General features: G+C 48.1%; 1 protein-coding gene across 1 annotated transcript; it reads right to left on the bottom strand.

Annotated features, from left to right (window-relative positions):
• Positions 1–4,523: 4,523 nt before the first annotated feature.
• Positions 4,524–11,942, bottom strand: LOC310910238 (acyl-CoA (8-3)-desaturase-like). The gene is made up of 12 exons (XM_083862688.1): positions 11,703–11,942; positions 9,663–9,773; positions 9,221–9,418; positions 8,356–8,457; positions 8,096–8,224; positions 6,892–6,952; positions 6,705–6,781; positions 6,127–6,224; positions 5,726–5,822; positions 5,443–5,522; positions 4,942–5,067; positions 4,524–4,733 (listed from the first exon to the last, which is right to left on the bottom strand). Exons 1-12 carry the CDS (start codon positions 11,898–11,900, stop codon positions 4,682–4,684), a joined length of 1,329 nt encoding a protein of 442 aa, XP_083718814.1. The 5' UTR covers positions 11,901–11,942; the 3' UTR covers positions 4,524–4,681.
• Positions 11,943–12,664: the final 722 nt, after the last annotated feature.

Below are 12,664 nucleotides of genomic sequence, written 5' to 3'. Positions count from 1 at the left end.
AGGGCGCCCACTGCTCACAAATTTCTGAATGCTCTGGCTGACTGAAATTGGGCATCCACAGAAAAAAAAAAAAAATTCCACAAAAGGTGCCCGTGCTCTGAAGTTTGTTTTAATACGTGGTTTGTGCAACCCTAATTAGGAACAAAGTGGCCTGAGCCAGGATTAAAACACCCATGGTGTTTTACACACAGAGCACCTTCCTCCATGGGGCTTTCCTGGGGGCCTTGGGCTGCCTTCCAACCTCTGCAATAAACGTGGCACAGCCAGTGTTTGGCTATAATTCCTTCCCTGGCCTTCACCATCTGCTCCTGTCCTTCCTCAGCCACATATCTCGGGGTATAATGTAAACATTTTGCCTCAGAGATGTCCCTCATCCTTCAACTTCTACATCCTCCCCTCCCAGCAAGGGCACCATGACTCATAGTGGTCATATTTTGCTACTTCTTTCATAAAATTTAATTTTTCCTCGGCACTCTACCAATTACTAAATTGCTATAGGTAGAGCAGCTCCTACTTTTAGTTTCATGACCTTTTCATTATTCTTCCTATTCCCAGTCTGCCTCACAGGTTGTTCCTTATCCCTCAAAAAAGCTCTCATGAGTTTGTTTCTCCCCTCTTTGCTAGAGATCTAAGTCCCATCGTTTTATACTTCCTTATTTTGGTAACTTTGGGGTATTTGCTGAAGACAGAGACACCTTTGGCTTTCTAGTCCCGCACGTTTCTGATCTTCCCCTTGGATGAGGGGAGAAGAGGGAACAAAACAAAGAAAATGTCAAAACCTGAGCTCATTGCAGCGTCTCCACTCACCTTTTATTGTACTTGGGCAACACCCAGCATTGGTTACCTCACCTTGTTTCTTTTCCCTAACTGATTGGGAGATGATCCTGGAAAGGAATTCAGGCTCACTCGTTAGAACATTGGCATCCCTCCTTGCCAGAAGTAGTTATCATTCTATCTTGGTCTGCAGCTACAGGATGGGTTAGTGCTCATCTGAAAAAGGTCTGTTATGCAGGAGGTGACCTAATTAGGATAATACTGCCCACAGGCCTGCCCTGATCCCTTCCTGAGTCAAAGCAAACGTTATACAAGGAATTATCATCTATAAAAAGGAGTTATTCTTGAATTTTTATATTACCCTTAGAGGACAATCTAGCACTGCTCCTGCTAATTGGGCTAATTAACTCTGGTACTAAGGATTTGCACTTACATGTATCTTGAACTGGTATTGATCCATACTTCAGCTGTTGAATATTTCTTTATTACTGACAGATTGAAGTATTCTTTGCTCTAAAACTTCTCATTTTATGATCAAGGCACTGCCTCTTCTTTTACTTGGCTCAGGGAATGCTGACAATTTTATTGTCTCACAAAAAAAATCACCAAACTGGCAAGAGCCTAAATGATGAGCTGCAAAAATCAAAAAGTCAAGCTGGTTCTTGTGAGCAAAGCCAAGAGAGATTACTATGGACCAGTCAGACCTTTGGAAATTTTGCCTAAGGGGCACCATCAGAACCAGCATTTCATATAAACTGTCATGGGTGTATCATTTCTTATTGCTGTTTCAAAACTACTCTTGGTGGAAATTCCTCCCCATTTCCAGAACAGTTAATACCAGTCCCTGCAGGAGGTGCAAATCCCAGAGAAATAATCTCTTCCAGCATAATCATATTCCTTTCCCACCCATAAGCAGAGTTGCACTGCACTTGTCTTCTACACCCGACCTGTTAGGACAGCTCTTTATATTCCTTATAAAAGAATCTTGGGAAGCAGCAAATCCTCCCATTTATGAGCAACTCAGCTGCATTTATCATCTATCCTGTGAAGATCTACAGTCATCTTGATTTCCCCTGCTTTTCTAAAGGTGGGGGGAATTCCATAAAGAACACCATTCCCCTCTTCGGGAATTTGGGATCACAGATGCAAACACATCCACAAGTTGGGCTAGGACTGCAAATCTGCACCATTAACAAATCCAAATGTGTGAATGTTGGGAAGGGGAAAACTACAGTGTTTTCCTCTTTCAGTTGCCCCATCACCTCTTACTGTAGGAACATCACCCTGACATTCTCATAATTCCAGCTGCTCCCTTGCTGAAAATATTCCTTCCTGATTTGGAAAAAGTCATTTATTCCAGACTGGAGCCACCTCTTTGTCCAATGATATTCCACTTAACTGGATAATCTTCAAAGCCTTAGAACCTCTGACATCTTCAGGAACAATATCCTCCTCTCCCTGCCACGGGCAGGGACAGCTTCCACTATCCCAGGTTGCTCCAAGCCCAGTCCAACCCAGGCTTGGACACTTCCAGGGATCCAGGAACATCCACACAGCTTCTCTGGGCAACCTGTGCCAGGGCCTCACCACCCTCACAGAGAAAGATTTCTTCCCAGTATCCCATCTAAACCTCCCTTCTTTCAGTTTCAAGCCGTTCCCCCTTGTCCTGTCACTCCACACCTTTGCCAGGCCTCTCTCATGATCTGATCCTTCCCTTCTGATCCTCTTGGGTGTCCTCCTCCCCTTCTGATGTCCGACTGCCACCCTGTGGCTATTCCACAATGTTCAGGTGACATTTTTAAGGCTAAAGGGTTTCCACTAGATGGCAAAGTTGTGGCCGGTGTTCTCCCAAGGTCGTGTATTTCAGTGTATTTCTTGAGCCTGGAAAACACTCTGGAGAACTCTTCTCGAGCCTGGAAAACTTCCAGAAAACTCAGCACGTTCATATCAGGTTATGCTGAGTCAGGTCCCCTTCCAGTCTTACCCTTCAGGATTGTGAATATGCTCATCTGTGTTATCTTTCCTGGTTATCCAGGCATCTGCTTTATTGTCTCCTCTTTATTGTGGCAGAGAGAAAACACAGGGGAAGCACATTCTGGACAAAGTGGTTTTATGACAGTTCACTCTCTGTAGCTGTGGACAGGCATTTGTTCCACCTTTTACAGTGCAAAGACTCTTGCACAGATGTATTTTACTCTGATGACAGCAGAAATTGGTAAGATAAGGAATTTTATTAATAGACTTTCCTCCATCCACAGTTGTAATAAGAGGGAAATAAATGGAGCAGGAAAAAAAATCCAAGGTAAAACAGGAACTAAGGCCCACTTTCTTTATGGTCTTAATCAACAGGTATTTAATGATTGTATTATTATTCCCGTTACAATTTTATCCTGTGCTTAAAAACACTCTTGGCCTGAGAAGATGTATATTTTCCATTCCCTCAGCACCTCATCCTCATTTTGGATGTTGATTGGAGAAAAAACTCCTCAAAATCAACCCACCCCTCCTGGATTGTAATCCACCAGTCCCTGGAGGACCAGGGTGATGGAGCATCTTCCTTAGTGATGTGGCAGGTGCTACATCCTGGTTTGGCATCTGTAACATTGGGGCAGTAAGCTAAAAGACCTCAGGAAAGGCAGTAATACTATTTAGTAAATCCCAAAGGGCTGGGGTGTGTTTGGAAGGTACATCATCCAAGAGAGGGAGACCAGCAATGTTCTGGCTGAGGTGTGTTTGTGGATATGCAGCTGAATGAAAGGTTAAACACTTTTAAACAGAAGTCTGACCCCCATCACCTTTCTAACTTCCTTAGATTTGTCTGATGCTCAGGTGGGAATGCCTCTCTCCATGGGCCAGGAGTCAGGAATTCTCTTCCTTTAACAAACCACCCAGAGGTTCAAAAAAGTCCAAAGCTCCAGGCAGTCACAGAGTGACTACGATCACCCTTCACACAGAATCACTGTAAAACAGTTTGGGTTGGAAGGGCTCTTAAAGCTCAGCTCATTCCATTCCCTGCCATGGTTTATTGTATTCTACTAAACCAGGCTGCTCCAAGCCCAGTCCAACCCAGCCTGGAACACTTTTGCTTCCTTAGTCACTCTTGTAGGGATCCTGGGTATGGATGGGACAGGTTTCTCTCTCTCCTCTCAGTGATGGCTTCAGAATGCTCTGAAGTCTGGCATGGTGGAAACCCCTTGCAGATCCTCCATGGAATGTCACCAGGCCAAATAATCCAGAGGCTTCCAGAGGAAATGTGGAGGGCAGCATTCCCACAGAATATGGCACATGGAAAGACTTCCTCTTTCCTGTTTCCCTACCCCAATTAGGGCTCTAACTGGATTCTATTCCTAGAGAACTGCTGCCTGCACCTCCTCACCCACATAAGTACCAGTTGGTCTGGGAGCTCCCTATTACAAACAGGGATTTGAAAATACTGAACCTGCCCCATTCCCTAGAGCTTCCACATCTCCCTAACTCCCACATTCCTGGATTTCATGCTGTCCCAACTTTCTTACTACACTCACAACGAGAGCCACCCCAAAAAGCCTATGTTAGATAAGAAGCTTCCCTCCTATATACTCAGCAAATGAAGGATCAGCAGATGGAAAGGAACCTGTTCCCAGTCCTAAAGCTGCACCCAGCTCGGTGGGACACAACCTCCTCCATCCAGCTTTTGCCCAGAGAAGAGGAGTGAAAGAAGCACAAGAAAAAATTAAGAGCACATCTTAAAAAAAACCCACACACACAAAAAAAGGGAAAATCATATTAATTACATTCATCCATGGAATTAAGCAGCACCACCTCCCCACCTCTGGCTTAGCCAGCTCTCCTCAGTGCAGGATCTTCAGGGTGATCACCACAGGAGGCAGCAAGGCTGGGGAATTCTTCTGCAGGGATCCACTGCTGCTTATTTATGTAGATAAGCATCCAGCCAGAGCTCCCCTGAATCTTTCAAAGAGCTGCCAAGAGAGAAACAAGGGAATGAACCCCATGTTCCAATTGAGAGCCTCGTGGGGAGAATTCCCTTCTACAGATGAAGCAAAGGAGATGGTGATCTGGGTCAGAAGGGACCTTTAGAGGCTGCCCCTCCCCTTCCCTGTCCCTCCCCTTTTCACTGCACAGCACTGGACAACCCCTGGCTCGGGAGCACAGCGGGACAATACTCACTGCACAATGTCTGCGAAGGCTGTGAGCAGAGGCTTGCACTGGTACTCAATGCCATGCTTGGCACACAGGGACTTCACCAGAGGGGCCACCTTCCAGTAGTTGTGCCGTGGCATCGTAGGGAAAAGGCTGTGGGAAAAGAAGGTGGTGATTCCATGGCATCCGTCACCACCACAAGGAATCCTGGCCCCTGGAAGTGCCCCGAGCTCCCCCCGTGCCACAGCCATGGGTGCTCTGCAATGGTCCCTCCTGTGTCCCTTCAGGGTCTGTGCTGGCAATTCTCCTCCTCTGCCATGCAGCTCAGATCTGAAATGGTGCTGGTGCTCACTGGTGCTCCAGAAATTTTCTTTTTGGAGCTCCTGTTCCACCCCCACAAACAGAGCACAGAATTAACCCACTTTATCTTTTGTTCCTGCCTCAGCTGATAGAGGGACCTTGGAGGCTCTTCAGCCCTGGTGTAATTAGCACTCTCTGGAACTACTCCCAACCCCTGTTTCCACTCACTGGTGCTCGATCTGGAAGTTCAGGTGGCCACTGAACCAGTCATTGAAAAAGGACTGATGAACGTTGCAGGTTGCCTGGAGCTGAGAGAGAAAAAAAATAGTCCTGTTTTAAGTATCATTTTAGCAATGCCTCTCCTCAAACACAGATTTCTCATCCCCACAGGAATTCTGGCTGGACACAACAGCTCCAGGAGTCATTTCCAGCCAACACGAGGTGGCTGGGCTGAGATAGATGGACTTTGCACACCCAGAACTGTCACAGATCTCCATAAATAAAGTCTCACCTGGGTAGAGAACCAGTCCACATTCTTATCATAATCAATGTGCATGGGGATATGATTCATTTGTGTGATCCAGACAAACCAGTTGCTTTCTATAAACCTGTGCAAACACAAAAGACCATCACAGATCACACATCCATGATGTGACAAGTCAGTAGAAAACACTTATGCACACACCAGCTGGTTGTTGCCTGACAAAATGGACACCAGGAAACCCAAACATCTGTTCAGATCAGAACCTTCCACCTCCTGCAGCCTGACAGGAAACCACCCCACTGAAAGGATCAGGAGAGAGAATAACAGTGAATGATGAGAAAAATAATCAGGGGCCTGGAGAAAAGCTGACACAAAGGATTGACACAAACTGGGCAGAGAAAATGTTGGAATTGTAAGTTGGATGATACCTGACTAACAGGTGGAGCCCCAGGGTACCCTTCACCCCCAGGAAGGGCAAGTAGGTAAGGAAGAATCGGATGTAGAAGGACAGCATCCAGGCCAGGTCCTGTAGTACAGAGGACAGGGGAAAATTTCATTAAAAGGAAGAATTTCTGGCTTTTGAATTTACCATAATTCCCTTTAAAACCTCCTGTAACATTTTCTACTGATCAATTTTCTCTCCGCAGCCTCATACCAAAGCAACCTGACTCCAGCCATTCCCTGTGCTCAGGATTTATCCTGGTTCCATGAGCCCAGCAGAGGGCAAACACCAGACAGAACATGCTCTAAAGCACCAAGTTTTCCTTTGGATCTAAAGAGGAACCAAGCAGTAAGAAAACCAAAACTCACAGCAGAAAACATCTTTTGTTACCCAGTGAGTGTTTCACAGAGAAAGGCTGTGGAAGATCCCCCTTTGGGCAAAAACTATTCCCAAATCTATACACACATCCTTTGCTGCAGACACACACAACTCCCAGTAAATCTGGCACTGGAATTCATCCCTAAACTCAGGAGAAGCCCCCCTGGCCCTTGTGGAGTGACTCACCACCCACTGCTTCCGCTGCACAGCGAAGTAGAAGATGTACCACTGGAAGTAAAGGGGCACCAGCGCTGGGGGACCAACTAGGGGGACAAACAGGGCCATGAGTTATCCCAACAGGATGGGATGGAATGGGAAAACAAGGGGCAGAGTGACTGCTGGCCATGGAACTGCAGAGGGGGAGGTTACTCACTGATGAAGAAGTACTTGTGCTGGTGGTTGTAAGGCATGAATTTCTTCTTTTGCACACCAAGCTGTTGAAATATACAAATTACTCAGGCCATGAAGACACCTGTGCACATACTCCTAAACTTCCTATCCGACTGAGCCAGCATCCGCCACCCCCTGGAACCTCAGCCTGGATGAGTTTTCACCCTGCCCTGGGTGCAGAAGGGGCTGCGCAGTACCTTGCACATACACAGCGACCTGCACAGGAAGCTCTGCCCCTACACAGGGCACAAGCTGCCTAGAAATGCTGAAACAGAAATCCACACAGTTTGCTGATAAAGCAGAGCTTCAGAATTTAAAAAACCCCAAGCTGTGGTACTGTTACGATACTGTTAATGAAGATGGCAGTGTGTGGAATTCTCACCTCCTTGCATTTAGTCTGGAAAACAGAGAAATGAGCATCCAGGCTTGAAACTGTGTCCACGGGAATGAGGGTGAACAGATTATGTTCCCTCTGAGGCTGCTCATTTCTCAATGTTTGCTGTGCAGACATAACAGATCAAGCCACTGGCTTCCTTGAGGAATGACATCATACCCCTGTACATGTTCAAACTAATTCTCAATAGCCCATTCCTTAATTTCAATGCAAATCAGAGCATTTAAACTGACACTATGAATTTACATAGCTTTTTTTTTTTTTTTTTTTTTTTTAAGGACAGCAAATGCTAAAGCCACTCAATTAACTGCAGAGCTGTACCAGAAATAGAGCTGGACTGCAGATGGGAACCACTGTGACATCCACTGCCAGGCTGAGACCACTGAAATAGCTTCTTTGATCAGGAATTGTAAAAGTTCCAGACAGCCCCAGCTTGTCATCTGCTGCTTCCATCCCCAGATCACTACAATTAGTCACACTGATCTTGGTAAAAGAGAACAACTTGTAATTCTGATCTTCACAAAACTGAAAGTCTCTCATCAAGGGAAATAAGAACTTGTAATCATGGCAAATATTTTGTTCTTATCTTCCAATGCTGCAAAAATAACTTTGAGTTTTAAGAATGTAGAGATCTCAGAATTGCTGGAATATTACTGAGGAATATTAGAGACTAGTGGAAGGCAAAGTTGCACTATATAAAATCAAACTAATTAGTGTCCAATCTCCAAGCTCTCTGCAGCTTCCCAAATTTGAATCCTACTGCTGTCACCTCCCAGCTTCCCCCAGGTCTCACCTCCACAGAGAGGGTTTTCCCCAAAGCAAAAAACAAGGGGTGCATGTTGACGTCGGGATCCTTCCGGAAGCAGTTGGGTTTGGCGTGGTGCTGGAAGTGGAGGTGATTCCACCAACTGGCCGGGGCTCCCTGTGGGAATGGATGAGAAGAAAGTGCCCTAAAGAAGGTGGATCTCCTTCCCTTAGTTCTCTCCTCATCCTGGGGTTGGTTTTCGCTGCAGAGCAGGGCTCTGGCAGCCCCTCCCCACAGCCAGTGCTCACCTTGAGATGGCCGATGACAAACTTGTGTACCCAGTGGTTCCACCTGGACTTGCTGAAGACTGACAGGTGTCCAAAATCATGCTGGAGCCAGCCAGCCTGGGCCTGGAATTAAAAAAAAACCAAAACAGTGCTGCTGGGGAAAAAGAGCTGCCAGAAGGGTCTGTGTTTGAAAAGGGCTTTCTTCTCCCACTCCCACGCTCCTCACAACGTATCCCTGGATAGCAAAAGTGCTTCCACTGCCAGGGCCCAATTCCAACTCTCCTTTTTCACCACACACCAGTGCACTCCAGACTCTGCCTAATGACTTTTAGTCCTGGATAGTTGTTTCCACGAGAAAGAGAAAAAAAGTCATGGGAAAAAAAACAGCCACAGAGCTGAGAACCAGCATTTATTCCCTCACAAAACTGCTCTGAAATCGGCAACAAAGTCTCCTTTAAGGAGCAGCTTGCTGCTGCCTCCTTAAAGTACTTGTAATTCCAAGGGGATCAGCTGGCCAGGGGAGGAATAGCTGGGGCTTTGAGAGCTGCTCTGCCCTCTCCTCTAACTCCCTGCAAGTTCCCATGGGAACATAGTGGCTTGGCCCCTGCACACTGCCTTGGAGTTTTGGCACTGTGGAGCTCAGGACCAGGACACGGCTTTCATCGTGTGGGGAAGGCTGGAATAAGGAAGCCTTTGATAGAATATGGGGAGGAAAAAGCAAGGCAAAGCCTGCTCTACCACAGCATCATGTGTAGTTTTGCCTTTTCAGTGGAATCCAGTGGAATTTGGAAAAGTCCATGACGATAAGATGTGTCCCCTGCTTATGGCAACAAGCCCCTAATCCCCAAATTTGGCTTTCTAGGGCTTATCTCGTGTAGCTGCTCACCTGGACAGTGCCCAGAAGCATCGCAGAGAAGAGGAAAGACACCAAGGATGCTCCAAAATACCAGATGACAAGCCAGGCTGCAATATCCAGCACCAAGATGTGGCAGAGATAGAGGATGAAAAAGGTGTGGTTGGGCTGGAGAAGCCCCATCTTCTCCACGGTTGCACGGAGCTCACGGAAATCTTCCACCAGCTTTTTCTGGGGGGAGACACAAAAGCATCCACTGGTCAGAAAACACCTCAGGAACATGAACAGGAGCATGGTTTTCCCTCTCAGGGAAATCTATGTCACCTGGAGACAAATCTTTGCTAAAACTACAAATAATGATGCGAAATTAAGCTTCACTCAACAGTGATTCCAGGAGATCCTATGATCTTATGTACAGGGAGAGAAAGTAAACAGCACAATTCCAATCCCAAAACCAAGGTTTTATGACACTCACGTTCTTGCTGGGCTCAAAGCTGGGCTGATCTGGTGCCAGTTCCCCGATCAGGAGGGGCGTCATGTACTTCTTTACCAATGCTTTGTCAAGATGAAAAGCAATGAAAGGATCCTGAAACACAGGCAGAGGAACAGGATGAAAAAAAACCATCATCCAGGTGGCAACAAAAGAAATCTATTCCATGATATGCTCCATTTATATTCCATTCAAAAGATTCCTGTTGGGGAAACCAGTTACTTTTATTTAAATGTGGTGTCAATCTTCATGGCAACCAGGTGAAAAACCCACTAGTGGCTGTTATCACTACAGATTCTGTCCCTATATTTAAACTACAAATCCTGTAGGTACACATGGCACTCTGGCATCTAATTCCTGATCTCTCATTTACCCCCTTTTCAACATTTCTCTCCTGATGCCCAAATTACCATATTTTTAGAATCTCCCTCAACCTAAGGATGTGGGGTTTTTTTATTTTCTGGGACAATATTTGCTTGCTGGGCATCACTTTGTAAGATTCCTGTAACATGCATTGTTTATCACTATGATTACTAGGTCATCATTGTGTGCTTTTAAAATAAAATGTGTTTTTAAAAGATAAGTCAGGAAAAGGGTTAAAAAAACTGGCTGGATTGCCAGCTGTAGTGTCCTCCCTGCTCAGGGTCACTGAATAAAGGAAGGAAAAAGAGAGGGGAACCAACGTTTGTATTTTCTCATCGAAAAAGGCGCAAAATGGGGAGGAGTATATGCACAGAGCAGGGGAGGATGGTACCACACATTTAGACCAATCTTTTCCATGGAGGCTGTAAAACCTGGAGTGCAATCCCAGCTGGGGATTAGGGGATGGCTGATTGCACCTTCTAGAAATCAGAACAGCAAACCAGGGGAGTTCTTTCCTTTGCATTTCCTCCTGGTTCTGTGCAGTCTCGTTCTTTTGATCCCCGGGGACAAAACCACTGGGAAATAAAACTTGGCAGGGGTTTCTGAGCGGTCAGCAATTCAACTGCACCCAGCAGTGGCACTGATATCATCACCCCAAGAATGCAGCTGGCTGCAATCCCACCATCCAGACCTGCTCACTGCACGGGCTGACCCTTTTTCTGCCCATAGAAACACACAATGTTGGGGTGGGAAAGGCCCTTCAAAGCTCATCTCATTCACCCCTGCCATGGATACCTTCCAGGTTGCTCCAAGCTCCACCCAACCAGGCCTGGAGCACTTCCAGGGATGAGGCTCCACCACTTCTCCGGGCAACCTGTGCCAATGATCGGGCTCTGAAAACACACATGTGCCCCCTGCCCTCCTGAAATGTTGCAGGGCCAAATTTTTTGGCCCTGAACGATATTCCAACAATGGGATCTTCACGCTGAGATCTCAAGTTCCCTCCTGACTGAAATACAGTCCACCAACACCATCCTAGAGGTAGATTCCCTCCCCATAATCCACCCTTGGGTCCAAACACGCATCTGGGGAAATCCATTGAAGAGGCACGAGCAGACAAAGGAAGGAAACACCACTGGCAAAGGCACCCCACACACAACTCCAACAGCATTTGCTCCTCTCTGCAACAGCGGCTGGCACTCAGACACCAATGATTCATTTCTTTTTCGTGACTGAAACACGACTTTGGGTGAGATTCTGCCCTAGTGCCACATCCTGGGTTCGGGAAGTTCGGGGAGGGCGAAGACACCGGGGCTGCAAACAACGACTCTGTCACCGCGTGTGCCACACATCCCATATTCTGATGTGCGCAAAAAATTACCGAGGGGATTTGCTTGTTTTGGTGTTTTGGTTTTTTTTCCCTGGCTGCGGTTTTTCGCCATTCCTCCAGCCACGCTTCCTTGTAACGACAATCCCAAACAATTCCTGGCGGAGCGTGCGCCCTGTGCGTTCCCTTGAGCAAACTCCCAGTGTGTGTGGAACAGCCGGGGATCCATCCAGGCGTGCCACACACACGGCTCCCTGTCCCACTCCCATCCCCAGGGATCCCCCTTCGCGCTCATCCCTCCTCCATCCATCCCTCCCTCCCTCCCTGCCGCTCACCGTGGCGTCCTGCCCGGCGTAGTGGCTGATGACCCGGGAGCCCCCCGGGTGTCTCCGGCAGAAGTGGCTGATGTCGTACACCTTCCTGTCGATCACCAGCCAGCGCTCCTGCGGCGCCGGCCCCCTCCCGTTCCGCTGCCCGACCTCCTCCCAGGTGAAGCGCCGCATCCCTCCCCGGCCGGGCTCCGAGCGCTCCATGGCTGAGCTCGGCTGGTCCCCGGACCCGGCTCGGCTCGGCTCGGCTCGGCTCGGCCCGGCTCCGCCTCCTCGGGGCCCGCCCGCCCACGGGGCCGCGCTCGCCGTGCGCCCGCCCCCGGGGCCGGAGAGGGGCGGCCGGGACACGGGCTGGGCACGGGAGCGGGAGGGAACTCGGGGTGGCCGGAATGGTTTTGTTTAGAAAAGCGCTCTGAGAGCAGCGAGACCCCCCAGCAGTGCCCAGCCCATCAGTCAGAGTTACGGGGTCGTTCAGGGTTAGAAGGAGCTCTGGAGATCAATCAGTTTAACCCCCTGCCAAGGGAGGGTCACCTGGAGCGAGTGACTCGGGATCGTATCCGGGTGGGTTTGGAGAGTCCAGAGAGAGAGACTTCCTCAGAGAGACTCCCAGACGTCCTTCCTGAGGTCCCTGAGCAGCCTGTCCCAGTGCCCTGCTGTCCTCAATGTGCAGAAGTTCTTCCCCACGTTGAGGTAAACTTCTGGAGCTTTAGTTTATAGCCTTTGCTCCTGGTCCTGTTGCTGGGCACCACGGAAACACGTCTCCAAATGCCACATACACACGCGGCTTTTAAATCCCCCCAGCTGATTCCACCACTGCCCCGGACAGTCTGTTCCAGGGCTGGCCAAAACCAAACAATTTTCCCTCATACCCGACTTAAACCTCCCCTGGCACAACTTGAGGCTGTTTCCTCTTGTCTGTCACTTGTTACCTGGGAGAGAGACCGACCCCCACGTGTCTCCTCTGTCCT

The sequence above is a fragment of the Zosterops lateralis genome (assembly GCF_965231275.1).
Source record: "Zosterops lateralis genome assembly, chromosome: 6".
NCBI classification, from domain to species: Eukaryota; Metazoa; Chordata; class Aves; order Passeriformes; family Zosteropidae; genus Zosterops; species Zosterops lateralis.
The sequence above is the reverse complement of the archived record's forward strand: the minus strand, read 5'-3'. Positions and strand labels throughout refer to the sequence as shown.